This window comes from Electrophorus electricus, chromosome 13 (genome assembly GCF_041902795.1).
Source record: "Electrophorus electricus isolate QZ-2024a chromosome 13, ASM4190279v1, whole genome shotgun sequence".
Classification (NCBI taxonomy): domain Eukaryota; kingdom Metazoa; phylum Chordata; class Actinopteri; order Gymnotiformes; family Gymnotidae; genus Electrophorus; species Electrophorus electricus.
The window spans coordinates 3,983,552-4,005,435 of NC_137509.1; the positions used below are offsets into that span (position 1 = coordinate 3,983,552).

Genomic DNA, 21,884 nt, shown 5'->3' on the forward strand with positions numbered 1-21,884 from the left:
ATTGGGAATGGGACGTACAGGGAGAGCGGAGGGAGAACATCCATAGAGGACCTTAAAGGTCATGAGCAATGGTTTGTACTGGTTACAGGAAGATATTGGAAGCCAGTGTAAAGGCATAAGAATGGGTGTGACAGACGCTTTTCCTGTGCTATGTCCAATAACTGCTGGAATGCCAAATGAAAAGCGAATTACACAAAGGTAAAGAAAGGCAAACCCGAGAAAGAGGACAGAAAGAGGAAATATGGAGAAGGAAAGATATTTTAAGAATACCATCTTATCTGTGAAAGCAGGTTCACTGCTCAGACCTGACCAACACGTTTGGACCTCTTTAATGAGCACAGGCAAAGTGCCATGGGTACAAGCTGGCGTATGTGAGGTGTGTAATTATAACGATGTCAAACGCAAAACAAACAAGTAAACAAACAAACAAAACAACCCACTTTCTGCCCGAACTTACTACACGACATGTGCGTGTCTATGTGCCCTGCATTGTTCTAAATATATTGTTAATAGTCTTATAATTAAGATTTGCTTTAAAATACAATAAACACCGCATACCAAATACTTCTAGATTCCGCACCCTACTTCTGTAACTACTCCGAAAAGTGCTCTTCTGCATAACTTTATAAAGACTCCCGCGCTTTTCTCCACAGCTTTCTATTACATCCGTAATGAACTCTGTCCTGGCACACGCGCCCTCACTAAAGAGGAAGTGGTGTAAGCAGTGGGCGCTCGAGACCTCCCGACACAGGCGCGTCAGACTCCACGAGACCTTCTCGCCTTAAAACAGGAGTGCCGTGTTTAAAACGTTCAGCGCGTGACCGCTGCCATGGGTCGGATATGCGGGAGTTTGTGCACGAGGTAAAACACCGGGAGAAGGAGAATGGCACGGAGCCGGGGCGCGCTCCGCTCCACGGCGCTGCTAGTGTTGGCCTGTTTGCCCGTTTGTGTTGTACTGAGCGCGCAGCTTTCTGCAAATGACATTTCGAGATTTAATCTGAGCCCCCCGTACTTCAACCTGGCCGAAGGCTCGCGGGTCTCCGCGAGTGCCACATGCGGCGAGGACCAAAGCGGAACACCGAGATCGGACCTCTTCTGTAAACTTGTCGGAGGACCAGCTGTCGGACTACCGAGTCAGACTATACAGGTCAGCGCACTACTGGACCCACACCTGCAGTCTCTCCACACTGCTGAAGTTTCACAACACACGGAAAGACGGTCCGGTACTGACCAAACTGCCCTTGTGCGTGCAGTGTAATACGAGAGATCGATCATTTACACTCGAAACGTTTAATGAAGGGTGTAGTCCATCGCTGAAACTCTTAAACCAGGGGGTTGAGGAAAGTAAAGTTCAGTGCGCTGTCATGTCGCGCTCCCTACTGGAAGACATCCACCTGCATGGGCGAGTCCGACGTGGAGGTTTGGACTTGACCTGTAGACTCTGCTTTTGCTTACAGCTTTAACATGCAGATTACGCAATAACGCAGTTACCTCAAGCCTATAGGTTAGATCTATGCAAGCCTCATTTAGCTGTGCAGTTGCTTGTATCTGTAGTAGTTGGTTATGAAAAATAAGTGCGCGCGCTGAAGATCGTTTATTACCACAGTGCACGAGGCCATCGTGGCTTGTTTTTGATGTCAGGTTTGGCTGGTGGTGACTTCACACAAAGAGAATGAACACCAAAATGAGACCTGCAGCCCGGTGGAGGTATTTGATTAACTTATACAGTACTGTGCAAAAGTCTTGGGCCACCATTAGATATTTCCTGTAAGAGACTGAAAAATAATTCTAATTAGTCATTAAACCATTGCTATCACCAGCTGTGGATTCAAAAGTCCAGCTTGCAGTGGTGCTGGTCAGTGATGGTGTTTCTGTTGGCTGTTATGTCACGCGATTAACCGATTAGTTCATTTCTACTGTGTTTATGGGCTGGTTTTCCTCACTACTGCGTCTTTTGCGCTTCCCAGCGCCTTCAGGTTTGGACAAGTGACAGAGTTTACCTGCTTCATTTCATCAACACATAAACATCTCTATTGTATCACTTCCCCCGAAATGCACCTGAACGCCAGAGTGCTTGACACTAGACTCCAGAGTGCCAGAGGAGACTGGGACTGCCCCCCGGGGGGGCGAACGACCTGTGGCAGTTTTGGATATGAATTCGTGTTTAAATCTTTTTGAACCTGAACTAGAAGACAGCTGCGTGCTGAATTGCACACACAGACACAGGATATGGATACTTGAGCACATTTCATAAATCACAATAATTACTATTTGCAGTATCTATAAGCAAGAGGGTGTAGGTTAGGCATCGGTGAACTTTTACTTTGCAGTTACATCTCACTGTGTATTTCATCCTTCTGCTAAACACGAGCCACTGGAATACCTGTGTGACGTTGGGAGGTGAGGCAGGACGCACAGATGAACTGTTTATTAACATAATGACGAACTAAATTTAAAACATAAAGAACGACACTACATTAACCGACCAACACACAAAAGACAGCAAAGTGGTTGAAAGTCAATATGGTTTGTGTTAATGAGTTTTCTTCTGATTTCAGCTAAAAAAATGCATGAGTTCTTCTTCACTTTTGCAATTACAGGAATACAGAAAGGGACCGTTTAAACCAAAGTCTAGTCTCAGATAAAACAGTAACAGCTAAAGAAGATTTTACATTGTATTAGCATGTCTGAGTACGAAGAATAAGAAAAGTGTATGTTCCCTCTGGTCATCTAGCTTCGTTCGTTAAAAGGATAATCCAAGCAAAAATGGATCTTGGATAAGACTCCTCCTCGGAGAATGTTCCTCCTTTTGTCCATGTGCAGCCAGCAGTGTAAAGCGGAGTGTTGGAAGCAGGGCCTAAGAGTTGTGTGCCGTTTTCGCAGGGCCAGTTCTGTGACCTCTGCAATGCTAACAACCCAGACAAAGCCCACCCCGTGACCCACGCCATCGACGGCACCGAACGTTGGTGGCAGAGTCCACCTCTCTCCAGGGGCCTGGCGTACAACGAGGTCAATGTCACCCTGGATTTGGGCCAGGTAGGTATGCCGTGAGTCGCCCGGTTGTTGCTCTTGATGGTCAGTGCCGGTTTAAGTACAATGACACCTTTGCTTTGTGTGCAGCGTGGCAGAGGAAAGTACATACACTCACCACCCATTGGAAACACCTACCTTGCACCTGTACCCGCTGGCTTCTTTATAAGGCGTACCTGTTTTACAGGTGCACTGTACAGTTCTAGACTGAAGCCCATCCATCTGCACGGTTTATCCGTTTCTGCTGACCAGATAAGATTTGAGTCGCAGTCTGTAAACACAGCAGTGAAATATCCAGCCACCGGCAGACCTGTGCACAGGACTGACCCGTGACGGACAGTTAGAACTGGCTAACACAAATTGGGCCTGTCAGCAAATCAGCAGTAGTCTCTAACTGTACACATACAAGGAGTTTTATAGTGTCTGCGCCTAATGAAATTATTGAGTTTAAAAAATAAACCTTGCATGTACAGGCAAGAGGCCTTTGTGCAGGATTGGGGACTACAAAGATCGTTTTAAGATCCTTAATATAATCGCATAATTATTGTTTTATTATTATTATTATTATTATTGTTATTTAAAATGTTTTGGGTATATAATGTCTAAAACAAAGTAATACATAAACACAAGCGTGTTTCTAGTCTAGAGATTGTTGGGTTGCTGTGCTGGAGTTGGTTATGTTGGAGATTGATGGGTGCTGGCTGGCCTTCCTGCTCCTGCTTTGACATGTGCATCTGTTCATTCAGGCACATATGGAGCTGTGAAAACATGCAGTCAACAGCAACAAACCAGAGTAAAAAAAGCAGAAGGATGGATTCCAGGATAAGGGATGCTAATCCCCCAGATTAAGCGGGTGCTGATCTGTTGTGAGACGCGTTTTGTCTGTGGTCAGGGGTTGGCACCAAACAGAAACCCCATAAGTAGCTTCTTTTTATAGAGCGCTGGGTTAGTCCAAGCCCCTGCCTCGTTCCTGCGTAGGCCGTGGCTCCTTCCAGCCCCAGGCAACTGTGGGAAGTGCCTGGACTAACATGCTACTTCTTTTAGTGCCTTCAGATAATAAGGCATGTAAAAATACAACAGGATATTTTTTTCCCCACACTGGAGATCCCTAAGGAGAACAGCCATAATGACCCTGATATGGGAAAAGAGTCATAACAGGATGAACTCAAGCAATGAGCGATAGTTTTACTGTATATGATGTGGGTGTCTATATACGGTGCTTGTGTCTGATATGTTTTGTAATGCCCCTGAGGCAGAGTCACTCTGTGCGTGGTGAAGATGAGGTTTATTTTATTCTTAACCTGTTTTATGACCAGTGCCTCCTGCTGTCTTCCAGTGAAAAATAGGTCTTTTATTTATGACTGATGCTGTTCTTATAAAACACATCTCGCGGCAAAGAGCTTATTGAATCTTTTCCTTATTTTGGTACTTTATGTCTGTCTCTTGCTCTTTGTCTTTCTCTGACATTTGCATTTTCTTTGTGCTGCTTTCTGTTTTGCACACACACATACACACACACACAAACAGACGCTCACACACATTCGAGCACACAGAGGCAGGCATGAAGCGTGCCGCACACCTGTTAAAAGATCAGGTGCTTATCAGGCAGCCGAACTCATGCTCGCAAAAATAGTCTCTGTGCATATGGGTCGTTAAAAGTGCATGCCGGCATCTATTTCTAGAGAAATGGGGACTCAGAGAGTCTCTGCGCAGAGAGACGAGGTGGAGCCCTGCATGTTCAGATCTGGCACAGGCCGGCCTGCCCGCCTCAGATCACCCAAATACAGACTCATCCTTTACACGTTTCCCAGCAGGAGTGCCGCCAGGAGTCTCTCACTGAGCTCCTGTACACTGCACTCACACTGCTCCAACAATCGGCGTGATGGGTGTCAGTCTGTACCCTTCTTCATACTTGGCCAGAGTGAACCACACTGGAATTTGGCAGAAATGACAAAGCATCCTTTAAGACAGAAGCTGGGGACAATGTCAATGTCAATGTCAAAAAACACCTTTTTTCCCCTTTTTCTCATTCTTTGCTCACTGGCAAAGAAATTCAGCACTTCTGCCAGACTAAATTGCGTCTCGTGGCCGTCCCTGATTACGCGGCATTACTGGCTGGTAAGCTTGGCTCTGCGTTTCCTGGCCGTGTGTCAGCACTCCCACTGAGCTCTGAGCAGCGCATTGTTCAGGGCGTTTCCTGAAGGACTCCATGAAGCACTGCAGCGGCCTATTGCAGGTCAGCGCGGGCCGCTCTGGGTCTACCGCTGCTGGCGTCGTGGCCACATACTAACACAATTAAAAAAGAAAGTTTCTCATGTCCTCAAAATGTGAGATGTGTTGGTTCGTCCAGAGACTAATCGGTGGTGGAGTGTTTGAGTATCCCTTGAGTTGTGCATTCTCATTTTCAGATGATTAACATATTGGAACTGTCTCAAGCCAAATTTTGCCCCAAGTCTTGGCCTACTTCATTCTCAGTCTATGACAAATAAGAGACTGAAGTCCAGTGAAATCCTTCCTTATTCATTTCCACTGTAAGAGTTAATCCAGCACTGTAAAAATTAATCCAGCACTGTAAACATTAATCCAGCACTGGGGGCTTTGCCACTGAGGCAATGGCTGGGACTGAGTTAAGTCTCTATCAGTTGCATACCATTTGGGTAAGAGCATACTGGTGAAAAATAGATGAGATCTTTCCTTTAAGGAACTAGCTCGTCTTAAATGAAGGATTGTTTTTTCCTTTGTAGGCAGGGGTTCCCTTCTCCAGTCCTGGAGGGCCAGTGTTATGTGGGGTTGGGAGATTTTCCTGCAGTACCACACCCTCCAAAGCAGGGGAAACAAACTGTGCTGGGCCTCAACCTGGCAAGAGCAGAGATGGGCGATCCTGTTCCAAATGACCTTCCAGACAGCCTCAGTGTTCCCCCGAATCACTCCAGTCGAATGAGGGGGTTGCACAACAGGCATTATAAGACTCGTATCTCAATTAGAGGATGGTGTTTTTTTTCCTCACCTTTCACTCATTCATCGTGTTGTACCAGTGCTCAGTGTTACTGTGTCCCTGAATCTCCAGCTGGTGTATTGCATGAAATACTTGACATTGTTGTCTTGTGCTGAAAATCAAAAGATTCTACTGATAGTTTGCATGGTATATGGTAAGTTACAGTGGTACTGATTTTGATCAATTCAAACCATCTCAATGAGCCACTTATTTGGAGATTTCATGAATTCAGTATGTACCTGCTAACAAGCTGGCTTTAGCTTGGGATCCACACTGTACTCAGCCTGGGAACTCAGAGTGTAGCCTGGAAAGTTGTTAGGGATCTAGCATCAAATAGCAGCAGCCTTTTCCAGGCTGCCAGTAACGCCCACTGGGACATGGGCCTATCGGCAGGCGACAGAAAGGACTATGATGTAAGCATTGACGCATACATTACTGCCACTGGCGCAGAAGCACTGATATATGAGCACAGTAGAAGTGTGTGTGCTTGCTATTCCCACTGAACTCCGGTGACCAGTTCAGACATGGGTTATCTGATCAAATTATGCATTTGGGAATTGGAAGAGAAAGGCCAAGACTCATTTGTGACATGATGCATTTTCCCATTGTTTTAATCACGTAGTCACATTTGCATTCGTCCAGAGGAAAAGCTTCATATCAGCTCAGTAAAGGCATTTCCTAGTAAATACATAATTACTCTATTGTTTATAACAAACATTTTCATTGCCTGTTGCCTTTTCTATTCATTGGAAGCTCCTAGAGAAGCAGGCTATGTTTCCCTGCTCGTCTAGCCCACACCTGCCTTTCCCAGAGGCACTAATGCCGCTCTCATTGGGTTCATGCACCTCATTCGGCTGCCTTTCTGACTCCAGCCATAAGTTCCAACTGTCTGACGCTCAGGCTGCAGTAACGTCAGACGATTGTTCGTCTGCGGGGCATTTTTTCTCCCTGAGCTCACACATATACGGATGGTTAAAATAGCCTCCCACTTCAGCCCTGAGCAGGGCACGTGTTCAGTGGTTACTTGGGTATCAGGTTTCCTCTACATTCTCTCATTCAACACATGAAAATAACTCTTGAATTTCAGCACATGAATGTGCTGTGGAAATGCAGGGGGACTCACTAAACTGTGCAGCGTTTGACTTCTTCAGACGAAGATCTGTGGTCCAGCTTGGTCTAGGTCAGACGGTCCACATCTGTGCTCCAAGCACACGTGAACCAAACCTTTAAGAACACTGAACACCTGTTACAGGTGTACTGGGAGCTGGGGAGCGAAGGTGTGGATCATCTGATTGGTCCTGAGGACTGAGCTGAGAAAAACTTGGTCTAGACTTAATCCTTGTTAAAGGGCTGTTATATTGTGGCATACTAATTGTGATTTGTAATAATAATACTATTTACTTTTAATATGAATTTTTAAGTTTATGTTTTTCTTTATAGTTTGAACTTAAAATGCAAACTTATACTAATACATAGCATAAGTAATAGATATAAAAACATTTCAAATTTCAAGTCCTTTATTATATTATTTGTGTATGTTTTTAAACCAAAACATTTGAAAAGGAACAACCACGGACATGTACAATGAAAAAGAGCTCTTAGAAATACTTTTTTAAAAAGATGAATTTAATGTCATGACATTTTCTCAAATAAAAACAGAACTTGTTACAATCCATTATTTCTGTTAAAATCAGATGTGAGTGCATGAGAAAATGTTTAAGTTGAATGATAGTCCAGCTCGCGAAAGTTTGATACCGTCTGTACATGAGAGAAGCAGCGTTGATGTGAGGAGATCGTTATGATGAATGATAGTCACGCTCAGGAATGTTTGATGCCGTGGATCAGGAATGCTTAAGGTCGAGCGCTGAGGATCTTTGTCGCTGATTTTTGGCCTAAATGTTTTAAATTTGACTGACCCCTGCCATGTCATGGTGAAGGGAGTGCTTGGAACAGGAGTTATCTGGAGGGCTACTTGACTTTCCATGTTCTTGGTGGGTTGGGACCTGATGGAGGATGCTGGTGTGTTACCACATTACAGGAAGGCCTGGTTTAAGACGGCGAGGGTTTCAAAGATGTGGCCAGTAACCCTGCTTCATTTATGCAGCGCATGTTAGGGCACAAATGCACGAGTGTGTGCGTGAGTCATTTGTCACTCTCTTTATGGTCATTTTGCCACAAACAGGACTGAACTACTAAGGAGAACACAATTGTTCTGGAAAATAATTCATGAAACTTGCCTTATCAAATGTTTTGAACCGCATGTTTACATTTACATTTTCTGGCATTTAGCTGATGATTTTATCCAAAGCGACTTATAATCATGGCTGGGTATAATTTGAGCAGTTGAGGGTTAAGGGTCTTGCTCAGGGGCCCAACAGTGGCAACTTGCTAGTGGTGGGGATTGAACCAGCAACCTTCTGATTACTAACACTGTTTAAATTGGGTACTTATATCACATAAAAGTACCTATGTGGTCTGCCGAACCTTAGTCATGTTTTGAAGGGACAATATAAGATAAATGGCAAAGGAATGTGATAAAATGTGGTTTTACATTTATAGTAATTTGAAAGCAAAACATGTGAGTGTTGTGGATTTATGAAGTAAGTGGAGATTTGTGCTGGTTGTGGTTGCATAGTTGGTGCCCAGATTACTGGTGAACCAGTCACAGGAACTTCTCCCAGGTAAAGAGGTGAACAGGTACAGAACAGTAGCTGTTTCTTTGGCATTGATGTTTTAGCACGTGATCTGGTATTTCAGATTTTTATGCGCATTGAGAGTTAGGATTTCTCATTACCGAGCAGCTTCAAGAGAATCTATCTGAAGTTCATTGCACTGTTTTATTTAGCATTTTTAAAATGTCTGTACATTCTTCACTGTCAGCGGTTGATGGGGTCTGGAGAGTCATAGTTTGGCTGAGGCTGTGGGCTCTGGAGAATAATAGGTTGGGGACTGGGCGGGATTGAGGGGGTCCGAGATCAGGAGTTTGGGTGGGATTGGGGGGACCGAGATCAGGGAGTTGGGTGGGATTCGGGGGTTTGAGATCAAGGGGTTGGGGGGGTCTGAGGTCAGGGGGTTGGATGGGATTGGTGGGGTCTGCTATGTGACACCATGCCAGGAATCTGTGCATGTCTGACAAGCCTGCTCACACACCACATCTTCATCTGCAGAGTCAACAGTGTGATCATATGCGTGGTCTCAGCCACACAAGCACCCAGCCCTGCACATACCATCACTCTTAGTGCACAAGTGTGAACAACATTTAGACCTGTGCAAAAAAAAAAAAAAAAAGCATTTATTTGTCTAGTGACCTTATAAAAATCACAAACAGTGAGTCTCTGTGCCCTGGGGCTCTAAATTTTATACTGATTACAATTAATATTGTCAAAGGAGCAAGATGTAATACTATGTAATACTATTAATACTATTAAGAGCAATAAGAAGAAAATGTTTCTACTATTTGTCAGTAGGTGGACGTCTTTTTTTGCATCTGTAGAAAAAGTAAGCTGCACTGAATTGGCGTCTTTTTAAGCGCAGCAGGGTTGGATGATTTTGGTTTGCTTAACAGCTGAAGACAATAAAAGGAGATTGATTATTGCATTCAGAACTTGGCAACCTACAGACATGTCTTTGTTTACGCATTAGCTGTTCCATGTGGCATACATCATCATTAAATTCGCCAACTCACCACGCCCGGATCTTTGGATTCTGGAGCACTCTGTGGATCACGGGAGGAGCTTCGTGCCCTGGCAGTATTTTGCACGTAAGTTGATACTCACCTGTATCACGTGAGTCGGGATTTATCTGTAAGAGGTTTGTATGTGATGTTGTACTCCTTACTACTGGCTCTTTTTAATCTGTTGTGATTTCTTTGGATTTACACACATTACTCATAATATACCTGACAGTATCTCCTACCGTAATGGAACTTTTCAAGTGTAACCTTAATGTAACCTGGCTACTGTGCTTGTAGTGTAGCCCTAGTGCACCTCTGTGATGAATGTTGCACCTTAGAAATGATTGTGAGGTGTGTGTGTGTGTGTGTGTGTGTGTGTGTGTGTGTGTGTGGTTTGAGTCATTGCCAGGATTTATCCTAGAGTTTGAAGTCACCACATATATAGGTGTTTGGGCGCTTATATTCCTAAGTGCTGTCACCAGAACCATTCATCTGATTGATTCCCTGCAGATTCAAAACAGGACTGCATAGAAAAGTTTGGCAGGCAAGCCAATGGTCGAATCCTTCGCGATGACGACCAGATCTGCACTACAGAATACTCCCGTATCTTGCCACTGGAGAATGGAGAGGTGAGTCTCCAGCTTGTCAGAGTCTGACAGGTTCTGAAAACGTCTCTGAGGAAAGAACAAGGAAGTGTGTTGTCAGTGCGTGAAGCCCAAATGTAGCTGATTTCCAGTAGGAGGTCTTGCATTTTGTCTCTTTCAGTTGCTTATGGGCCTCATCTTGAGACTGGAGGATGGGTTCTTCATGCTGATAGGCTTAATAACACCTTTGTCATCATTTTCAGGTCGTTGTTTCGCTTGTGAACGGCCGTCCGGGGTCGAAGAACTTCACCCACTCCCCGGCCCTGCAGGAGTTCACCAAGGCAACCAACATCCGTCTGCATTTCCTACGGACCAGCACCCTCCTGGGGCACCTGATCTCCAAGGCCCAGCGTGACCCTACGGTGACCCGCCGGGTGAGCACCCACAGGCAGCCCCGGCGCTGTGACGAACCGTCTGAGTCAGCCACCCAGAGCGCTAGAGGCAACCGCTAGCACAGGGCCACAACTCACACGAAATTAGCTATGAAATTAGTAATTGTAAAATGAGCATCAGAGAGCTCTCATTTAGGCGTCAGTGCTGACTGACGATCAAAGCATGTGATTATGATATGAATAAACAGGTCTGCTTTTAGTAGATTCCAGACCCAATATTCTGCTTTTTTGGAATACTTTTAATGACATAAAGTGAACATGTTTCAAGCTTTCTTCCTTTTAGAGCTATTTTCTTTACCCCGTCTTGCACGCTGTTGCAAATTTGAACATGATTGGCCATTGTTTTTGACACGGCTACATAAAAACCTCAGTGAAGTTTTTTTGCTTTTTTTTAGCATACTTTTTGAGAAAGATGATGTCAGTGAGTCCCGACCACAACTATAGATTGTCTCATGTTTATCAGATCAGGTGGTATTTCCAATCAATTCAAAATGAACTGTTAGTTGTGATAGTAATGCTAATACTAATGTTAATTATCCGTGTATCGACAGCACTCTGTGAATGAATGAGGGAAGTGTTCGTTAAAGGTTTAAAGCATGTGTCATTGATCTCGGTAGGACAGACAGAGCCACATCTGGTTATGAGTCCTAGCTAGAGAAGGCAGGGACTCTACTCTACTGTAATTAGCGCCGAGGTAATTAGACATTCCAGGTCCCCCTTTGCAGGAAACCCTCATGAGCGTTGTACCCCCGTGCCCCGAGCGCAGCCCTGTCTCATGGCGCTAGCCTTGCAGCTGTGATTAAGGCAAACCCCGGTCTAATCCTGGGCTGATCCGTCAGCTCGTCAGCTGATGGGTGCGCAGTGTGCCACTACGTCACTCAGAGGCTGCTTATGGAAAGTTGTCAGCCTTAGCGAACGTGCCCATGTGAGTGCAGCTCCAGGAAAAAGAGCGTTTAACTAGACTCACTGGATCAGATTTATATAGGGGGAACATCAAAAGCCCAAGACATAGAACAAGCCTCACCGTGAGCACCAGCCTCTTTAGAGATCACCATTTCCACTGACTGAAACTGGCTCTTTGGGTCTTTTGGAACAATCACATTGGTCCAATATTTGTCTGCTCCGTTCCTCACCTGAGTGACCTGCAGTGTGTGTGTGTGTGTGTGTGTGTGTCAAGAGGGCAGATGTGAAGTGGTTCCCTCCTGGGTGCTATTTCTCTGTTTACTGGCACTGCCTCATCCGCCTCCACGTTCTGCCCATTCCTAATGTGCATGCCATCATTTAGGGCCCCGTGCCAGCTGCCTGCTGGGTAATAATGGCTGGTCCCTAAGAGCCTTCGTCTCCAGCCTGTATGGCTAGAGCCACGGCACGTAGGCCAGAACTCGTCCTACGCTGACCTGCTGGCTAGCAGACGCTGCTTAGCTGAGTCACAGGTGTTAGGTCACACCTGGGAAGGGTGTGCAGTTCTCAGTGAATGGATCTGAGAGCTGTGGCCTGAGCAGATGGTTCCTACACGTACCTGCAGAGGAAGACTGTCCTGTACTAGGGACCAGTAGGCCCAGTCTGTGCCGTGGTGGGCTGGGGGGTCTGCCAGGCTGCTTGAGGTGCCTGTCCTGATGGAGTGACTGAGCCCCTGTGTGCCGATTACTCATCTACTGTGGCGTGAGCTAGCGGGTGGAGCGTGTGTCAGGAGAGCCTAGGGGCTGTTGTGTCTGAGCTATGGCATGCTTCTGTAATCATTTACACAAATGTGCTTTTTTCTCCAGAGAAATTACACATACAGTCGAACGGTCGTGTTTTACTATCACCGTGGGGACATTTCGATCATACAGAGAGGGGAGCGTACACACCCTCACACACCCTCACGCACCTTCACGTGTCCTCACACATCCTCACGCGTCCTCACAGACCCTCACGCACCCTCACACACCCTCACGCGTCCTCACACACCCTCACACACCCTCACGCGTCCTCACGCGTCCTCACGCACCCTCACACACCCTCATGCGTCCTCACAGACCCTCACACACCCTCACGCGTCCTCATACATCCTCACGCGTCCTCACACGTCCTCACGCACCCTCACACACCCTCACACACCCTCACGCGTCCTCACACACCCTCACGCGTCCTCACGCACCCTCGCGCGTCCTCAAGCATGGACGATGACCCACTTTTCCTCCGTCTGCTTGCCCAGAACTGATGGCGCTGCCTGGTCTAAAGGAGAAAGGTTTTTACGAGCAGCTCTTCTCCCCTTGCAGTATTACTACAGCATCAAAGACATCAGTGTGGGGGGACGGTGTGTGTGCCATGGTCATGCCCAGGTGTGTGGCGCACGTGTGCCAGCCAAGCCTACACAGTGAGTAATTGCATGCACTGGCGTACTGTGTGGGTGTGTGTGGGTGTGTGTCTGGGTGTGTGTATAGGTGTGGGTGTGGGTGGGTGTGTGCATGTGGGTGAGTGTGGGTGTGTAGCAAGCTGTGATCTGTTTTTTGATCTTCAGGTAATAGGTAGGCCAAACCCAGAAGGTGATCATATTATGTGATTATGGCTACGTTGCTTCATCTGCTCTGAAGCAGAAATGTTTGCCTGCTCCCCAGACTCCAGTGTGAGTGTCAGCACAACACCTGTGGAGAATCATGTGACCGTTGTTGCCCTGGATACCACCAGAAACCATGGCGCCCAGCGACTGCACAGAATCCCAACGAGTGTGAGCGTAAGTTCAGAGAAGGCTTTCCTCCCCACTCATGACACGTCACTGAGATTTATGATTTCCTTTTGACATAATTCCACTTACTTAGCCTAAAGGTGACACATAGAAAGGGTTGGATTGAATGGTTTAAAGCCTTATTTTGCTTGCGTGGTCTACACCTTGAGGCTGTTTCCCAGTGAAGGACTGCCTAGCCGACTGACCAGAGGCGAAGAGACATCAGAACTGGCCAATAGCAAAGTCCCTTGCTTGCTCTATTTTTGAAAAACACCCTTAGTCAGCTGAAGAACGAAAGCAGACCGAGCTGCAGGCGTCCCCCACGTCTTAGTCTCGCGCAGACATCTTGGTGGTGCCTTCCTCCGAGGAACAGCAGAAGGCCCCAGGTTTGAATGGCAGAGTCGTTCCCATGACGGGGAGTGTGCTGGCCCTTTGCCTGGGAGATGTGGGAGTGAATTACCCAGCTCAGTCCCGTCACAGGCCTGCTCTGACACCATCTTGTGGGGCTCTCTTTTCCTGCACTAGCCTGTAGGACCTTCCTTCCTGTCTTTTTGTACGGGTTGACAGTTTGTCGGTTTTGCACTGATTCTAATCTCTGACGATGCGTGTTCGTGCTGTGGTGGTTGTGATCCCAGTGCCTCTGGTCCCCTGATTAGCTTACCTTCCCCCTTATTCATGCTCCGTCTCGGCTTACGGCCGAGCGAGAGCGCACTGCCTCCGGAAGTGTCTAGAGTACCTCCGCACCGAGCATGTTGGCGCTTTTTCTGCACTAACACACTGGTTTTGACACGACGGGGCACATGCGGTGTGTGTTGCATCCTGGACGGCCAGCGTCTGGAGCCACTAGATCTGGGATTCTGCCATGACATGTTGAAACTCACAGGCTGGGCCAATCAGGGTTTGGAACTGGGGTGGCACAGGCTTGTTGGCCTTGGCATCTTGGCATCTGGTGATATCCTCCATCTGGAAACAACTACTGCCTTTGCAATTTTTTTTTTTAAAAGAAGGTCCTGTATGAGCGTGTATGTGTGTGTGTGTGTGTGTGCCTGTCTGGATGTGTGTGTGTGTGTGTGTGTGTGCCTGTCTGGATGTGTGTGTGTGTGTGTGTGTGTGTGTGTGTGTGTGTGCCTGTCTGGATGTGTGTGTGTGTGTGTTCGCCTGCGGGTTCCCCCCCCCAACAGCTTGCCAGTGCCACTCGCATGCCACCGACTGTTACTACGACGCCGACGTGGCAGGCAGACGAGCGAGCTTGAACGTATACGGCAGGTATGACGGTGGAGGAGTGTGTCTGAACTGCCAGGTAGGAGTCACACACACGCACGTCACACAGCTGATTCAGCTCGTCCAGCCTTGTCCCGCTTGGTAAATCCGTATCCGGTTTGTGTTCAGCACCACACAGCGGGTCTGAACTGTGAGGTGTGCGCACCAGGCTTCTACAGGCCGCACGGGGTGCCGCCGGAGTCGCCCACGGGCTGCGCACGTACGTATCCCTGCTCTGCCTTCCCTTCTGCCCTCCTACACACTCTGCCGGGGCAAGGCCGCATTCGTCCAGCGTGAAAAAGGGCCTCTTCCGTTTAGTTAGCGTACACGCACTCAGACCCGATCAAGTCCCTTCCAGAATATTCTCCAGGACGAGTTGTTTTTGAGGGGATTTCCGTACAAGCATGTTTTGACGCAGTAGCTCGTGTGTGTTTCTGCTTAAGAAAATAAAACATGGAAGAGCACTGTGTGTTCTGGTGCTCATCAGGCGTTTCTCCCTCAGGCACCCAGTACAAACACGCACAGATTTACAACCTGCTGATGCTTCTGTCTGTGCTGTAAACACTCGTGCGCTAATAGCTCATTGTGCGCTGTGGCATGTTAAGGAACAGACGAGAGAAGATCGTCTTCCCTCGCTAAACGTGGGGTTTCGGGGTTGTAAATAGCTCCAAGGGGTGGTGATCTTCTCAAGTGTGATAGCACGCCAGGGAATGCACTGGCTAGCAGACATTACCAGACCCTGCAAAACAAAAGGTTGAGTTCTGGACAAATCCTCAAGTTTCATCTGAAAGGAAATTTATTTTACATTTGTTTAAATGATAAGCTTTTTTAATTAAAGTTCCACAATTTATACTAGAGAGGGTCCGTATACATATAGAACTTAAACATATACAGCGGATTTGCCCGAATGAGACCAAATGACAGCTGTTTTTGTTCAATGAGTTTTTAGTACAGTTGAGAATAGCAGAAGCCTTCATGCACGTTGGCTGCTGCAAAATGCCCTGTTTGGTTTGACTGTTCAGTAGTAGTGCTTTAAATCTCTCACTGACCATCTGTAATCACGGCGCTGTGGGGATTAGTTCTGCCTGCAGAAATGTCTCAGAAAGCATGAATACTTACACGCATGACTGGTATTTTGGTGTTCGTTACTGATGGTTAATTTAATAAGAATTATTCATGGATTTCACACAGAAAAGTTGACATTTGTTTTTATGCAGGTGTGTGTGTCTGCCTGTGTGTATGCACTTGCACGTGTGCTCACGTGTGCTCACGTGTGTGTGCTTCTTGACACCAGCGTGTAGGTGTGACAGCAGGACTACAGCCGGCTGTGAGGTGGGGTCTGGACGCTGTGTGTGTAAAGCCCAGTACAGCGGTGAGAACTGCGACCACTGCGCCCACGGCTACTACCACTACCCACGCTGCATCTGTACGTACCTCCACACACACGGCACACGTCCGTAACTCCACGCACACTGCACACGTACGTACCTCAGCCGCCACTTGACTTCACGTTTCCTCACACCACGAAACCAGGAAAGGAAATGGAGTGCGGCCTTTGATTGGGGGATATCCTGGATATAGCAAATTGGACTTGTTACAGGCACTGAGTCACGTCCTTTCAGTTCAGCAGGAAGTAGGGGGGCTGGCTTAATCAGGACCACCCGCCCAGATCCTTCATCTGAATAATCACACGTGACTGGGTGATGAACTGTTTGATTAGACAATAGAGACCTGACTCCTTACGCAGAACTAGGTTGGGACGACGGGGTTGGTTCTGGCCAGAGCCTGTGGAGTTCACTTGCATAACAGGGCAGGCTGACACACTGAAGCTCCTTATTAGATTGATAATGCAGTATATTACCGGCATGCATGTAAACCGATTAAATGATCGACTGAATGATTGATTAATAAGCCTGATCCATACCTCGAGTACTTTGAACCTCAAGTGCAGCTCAGCTCGACGCACCGTGCTTTAAGTCTCATGGAAGACAAGCATCGAGACTTGATCTCTGTCCTGGCTCCCAAATGGTGGAACGAACGTCCGCTGGCTGTCCAGATAGCAGAGTCCCTTGCAGTCTTCAAACGCAGTTCATGGAATATTTAGAATGATCACTGACCCTGCACCTGTTGGTTAACCAAAAGGAATAGTGTGATATTGTTTTTTATTGCACTTTGTCTGAGAGATCGTTGTCTGAGATAGAGCTAATACCAGCTATCATCATTGATCCCTGTATTTCAAAAGTATTCTAGTTCATTGGTATCTTGGACTCTAACCTACTGTACTATACTTGGATATATTCTATGAGTAAATGGCAAAGCACTTTTGTAAGTCGCTCTTTTGTAAGAGCGTCTGCCAAACGCCGTAAATGTAAATGTGTCCCAGATCTATGCTACTGCCCTTTACGGCCCCGCTGTTCTGTGTTGATGCTTTCAACACTACTGTTGATGCAGACATGTTTTGAACCTGACTCTCTGTCCATCTTTATTCAGCATATCCTGTTCACCTGACCACCACTGAGGCGCCAGCTGGTAATATTTTTGGCAAGTATCCACCATATTTTACAGTGAAAGGTGAACTTTAGATATGGAATGTTTGCCTGTGTCTCTGAAGGTGTCTCTGTCTTTAGGTGAAGGTGTAATTTGGGTTTATATTTCAGTGACTCTGCTGCCCAATGTTAATAAAAGCTTTCTTCCCTCCCTCTCCCTCTCTCTCTCTCCCCCCCGTCTGTCACTCAGAACCACCACATTGTCCTGTGGGATTTTTCGGAGCACCTCACTGTCGGCGTGAGTCTATAATAATGCGGTTTTTAATAATGGCCTTTCATTTCACTCCACACCACATACACTCTAATATCCATTCCATTTATATTTGTAAATAAATGCCCTGTCTCACTCACAGCAGTCACTTTGACTTTCACTTAAACACAGTTCTTCTTCAGCAGTGCTTGAGGAGATTAGAGACTCATGATTGAGGACGTATACAGCGTTCCGCTGTTGATGGCACGGTTTGATCCGAGCTCGGTTAATCAGCTTTTGCTGGCAGAAGCTCCGTGTGCACCTATTCCTGGCCTCGTCACACCCGGTGTTCGGTGACGGCAGTCTGCCAGAGGAGAAGTGTTCAGAGAGGGCTAGAGGCTAGAGCCTAAAGCGTTTTTCCCTACCCATTGTTCTTGTCAGAAACGTCGACCGTTTGGCAGGATTTGTGGCCGGCTCCTTGGCTCGTTACACGCAGCTGCCTCAGCCAAGGTCACTTCCTGTGTGGGGTGCCCAAGGCCACAGTGGATACTAACATTTCATGTTATAAAACATCAACAAGGCTATTGACACGGTTGATGAAATATCTTCAGGTTTGGCTCTTAGTCTGCATCTATTTCACTGCTAGGCTTGGGGAAGGTCTTGACTCTGTTGTCAACATGTAACATTCAGCACTACTAAATATAAACCCAACCGAAGCCATGTGTTTCGGGATGTGTCCAGATCACCCTGACACATTAGCATGTACAGCACTGAAAAGAAGTTTTTCTGTACTGAAAACAGTACCGAAAGCAACAAAGTTATCCAGTCCACTGTAACCTTTACCTGACTTTACCCAACGATGACGATGACGATGACGACGACGATGACGACGACGACGACATGCTGTAGATGAGGGACTAACCCTACGTCCGGTTCTTCTGCAGCGTGCGTGTGCGTGCAGGCAGGCACAGTTCCAGAGGTGTGCAGCAGGTCCGGTCATTGCCTATGCCGGCCCGGCGTGACGGGCGAGCACTGTGACCGCTGTCGTCTGGGCCATCACACTTTCCCCTCCTGCCACGGTGAGCAGCCCGGGAGATAATCTCTCCCGCCACAGGACAGAATATCTGATAGATTACGGAAACCGCTGTTGTGATGTTTCAGTGCTATGGTCTACTGACATGGTATGACTGATGTACGACCCCACGCCTGCGATCAGACTTTTGGGTATCAGGCTCAGAGCTTCACAGAGCTGCCGTGTAACCTTGAAGTTAATTGGCTTGACATGAATGAAGTAGGCAGGGTATGTGTGTGAACGTGACCTGGAGTGATCCGTGTGTTTGTTGTGTGTGTGACCGCCTCCCCCCCAGCGTGTCGCTGTGACGGACCGGGCGTGGCGGAGAGCGCATGCGACCAAGCTGGCCACTGCCACTGCCTCCCCAGCCACGCTGGGCCCCGGTGCGAGCGCTGCGCCCCCGGACACTACGCCTACCCCGCCTGCACTCGTACGCACCACCATTCCTAGTCCTCCAGATACAACACGCCACCTTCGATGCGCATGTGTCGTCTGTAGGCATGACGCCGCTCCACTGCTGTCGTTCCAGCCTGCTGGTGTTTGCATGAGGGCACCTGGGAGGGGACCTGCGACCCAGAGACGGGGCGGTGTGTCTGCAGGCCCGGGGTTACGGGGCAACGGTGTGACCGCTGCGTCGAAGCACACCTGCGCTTCCCTCACTGCTCAGGTAACGGCCGGGTCTAATTACCGCAGTGTGTCTGCAGCTGTTGAGACTTTGCGCGGTCTGATCTCACGCTTTCCTGTTGCCACATGTCTTATATTGCATCTGCACTATTCTTAGCATTTGTTCTTTTCAGGTAGAGAAAACAGTAAGGCTGCAGATGGAGGTGTTCCTGGCGTAATGTCAGTTTGTCCATTTTCAAACGTGCCCAGTCTCACTGAGCAAACTGTGCTATAGTTCGGCCTATGAGGTGGCATGCCACGCCAATGTAAACCTCCTCTGTGTGTGTGGGTGTGTGTGTGTGTGTGTCTGAGTGTTGAACTTTTTAATTTTTTTTTTTTTTCAGCACACAGCAACTTCTGTAACCCAGCAGGGTCAGAGATCAGCTTTACAAATCCAGAAACGGTATGTTGGCACTTTTGCTAATTGGCCTGCGTAGACACACTTTAATCCACTCAAGAAAGAGGATTTAGCCCAACATTGATCAATCTCGCCACTGTGATTGGGCTAAAGCTCCTCACCTCCAGCTGAACAGGCCAATGGCAGGGCAGGACCAGTAATGGGGGGTTAACTGCAAATAGTCCCGTACCTCCCCCCGCATAGGAGGGAACTGCTATGAGTGCGCTGTTTTGTCGATATCACGTCAGACACGCCGCTGAAGCAGCAAGAAAAAGATTGGTTTTGCACGAGTGGGTTTAGAAATCTTCTGGATGTTTCTTTTTGAGAGCTTAATGATTTATGTTGCAGAAATGTGCACAAAATGTTATGCAACTGGTTCTAAAAATAGTTTAGGGTTTTGTGTGTGTTTAGAAAAAACAAAAGTTTTGCACTTTCAAATGATAAATGTTCGCTTAAGATGAGAGAAAATATTCTACTTGTGGAACATCTAAACAGATGGTGCCAGAGTGACACATTTAGCAAACACTCTTATCCAGAGCGACTTACAAAAGTGGTTTGTCATTTACTCATACAATATATCCAAGTACAGTACAGTAGGTTAGAATTAAACAGACCAATGAACTAGAATACTGTAGAATACAGGGATGAATGCTGATACATAGAAGTGCAAAATACATAAGGTCTTAAACAATGATAAGTGCTAGAGTTTGTTAAACAACATAAAGAATGCCCTACAATAAGTACTAAATTAGTCAGTCAATAAGGGAGCAGTGTCAGTTGTCCTTTAAATATTCTGCAAATAGATGTGTCTTCAGTCTGCGTTTGAAGACTGCAAGGGACTCTGCTGTCCGGACAGCAAGTGAGAGTTCATTCCACCATCTTGGAGCCGGGACAGAAAATAGTCTCAATGCTTGTCGTCCATGAGACCTGAAGCAAGGTATTTCAAGCCGAGCCGTACTTGAGGTTCAAAGTGCTCGAGGTACGGATCGGGCTTTGACCATTGACCTCATGTATGAAGGGGCTGGTCCATTTTTGGCTTTGTAGGCAAGCATCAAGGTTTTAAATCTGATGCGTGCAGATACAGGGAGCCAATGAAGGGAGTGCAGCAGTGGAGTAATGTGTGAACTTCAGAAGATTGAAGACCAGTCATGCTGCTGCATTCTAGACAAGTTGTAGAGGTTTGATGGCTCTTAGAGGAAGACCAGCAAGTAGCGAGTTGCAGTAGTCTAGCTTTGAAATCACAAGAGACTGCACAAGCACCTGGGTGGCTTCCTGCGAAAGAAAGGGTCGAATCCTTCGTATGTTACAAAGGAGGAATCTGCAAGACACAAAAGTTATTTATGTATTTTAAAAATATTTTTCTGTAACAAAAATGCTGAAGGTGTGTTTTTGTGCTGGCTGCGCTGTTGTGTGGGGGTGTGTTTGCTGTAGGACTCGTGTGTGTGCCTGCCCTACGTGGAGGGGTCACAGTGTGAGCTGTGTAAGCCGCTGTACTGGAATCTGGCCACCGAGAACCCGCGAGGCTGCATTGGTACGTGCCACTTCCTGTTCCGTCCCTACCACAGCTTCCTGTACAGGCACACGCCACAGGAACAAGGGCCTCATTAAAGGTGTGTTTGAACAGAGCGGGCTGGGTTGCATAGTGTTAAATCAAATCTCTCTGTAGCTCGTGCAGTCGTCATCGAGTTGATCGAGTTCGCCCGGTCGAGCTCAATGGGTGTTAAGAGTGTTTTGCTGTTGCGTGTGGTGATGGAGTGAGATTTTGCTCCCGAACACTTATGACAGGTCGGGAAGTACAGGCCTTCGGGCCGAGCGGTACCGCTCGGTGACGTTGGAGAAGAGTGCTGGTTCTGGCAGCCGCCTCGGGTTTGGTGCTGCTGTTCCTTCTTTTTTCCTGCCTTTCGCTCACTCTTCCATCTTTCCCTGTCACATCCTTTGCTCCACTCGCTGAGCTCGTGGGATTAATCTGGACATCACGCTCGGCTGCGAACCGTTGTGACCTGCCGTTTCATAATCAACAGCCGGGGTCAGCAGTTCTACGGCTCGCTCTTCCCCTGAGCTCCACAGGCCTGTTCCTCATTTTGAGAAATTGTTGCGGGAGCCTCACGTGCTGTTGTAAATCATTTCGGCAGTTTTTATAATCTCCTGGAGCTCGGCTGACATCACAGGAGTGCAGCCAGGCGGCTATGTGGACAGCTTCCAGCCCCGCTCCGCGCCCGGGGTGCAGTATGAGGTTGGTTTGGAGCAGTTTAGCGATCACGCCGTGCCTCACTGCACGACGCCGTCTTTATTTGGAGAATCTTGACAATAAGGAA

General features: G+C 47.3%; 1 protein-coding gene across 3 annotated transcripts in view; it reads left to right on the top strand.

Moving 5' to 3' along the window:
- The first annotated feature begins 735 nt into the window (after positions 1-735).
- The window catches only part of si:ch211-241e1.3 (laminin subunit alpha-3), a 64,333-nt gene continuing 43,184 nt past the window's right edge, over positions 736-21,884 (top strand). For 2 of the 3 annotated variants that reach the window (XM_081695217.1, XM_081695218.1), the window contains exons 1-17: positions 736-1,147; positions 2,884-3,036; positions 9,668-9,785; positions 10,209-10,327; positions 10,546-10,716; positions 12,996-13,093; positions 13,335-13,450; positions 14,623-14,741; positions 14,831-14,921; positions 15,996-16,127; positions 17,192-17,242; positions 17,438-17,485; positions 18,382-18,516; positions 18,805-18,939; positions 19,039-19,176; positions 19,517-19,575; positions 21,001-21,100. In XM_081695217.1, coding sequence (XP_081551343.1) covers positions 884-1,147; positions 2,884-3,036; positions 9,668-9,785; positions 10,209-10,327; positions 10,546-10,716; positions 12,996-13,093; positions 13,335-13,450; positions 14,623-14,741; positions 14,831-14,921; positions 15,996-16,127; positions 17,192-17,242; positions 17,438-17,485; positions 18,382-18,516; positions 18,805-18,939; positions 19,039-19,176; positions 19,517-19,575; positions 21,001-21,100 — 2,047 coding nt within the window. In that variant the 5' untranslated portion in view covers positions 736-883. The remainder of the gene's footprint in view (positions 1,148-2,883; positions 3,037-9,667; positions 9,786-10,208; positions 10,328-10,545; positions 10,717-12,995; positions 13,094-13,334; positions 13,451-14,622; positions 14,742-14,830; positions 14,922-15,995; positions 16,128-17,191; positions 17,243-17,437; positions 17,486-18,381; positions 18,517-18,804; positions 18,940-19,038; positions 19,177-19,516; positions 19,576-21,000; positions 21,101-21,884) is intronic. The other variant, XM_081695219.1, reaches the window with a different exon arrangement.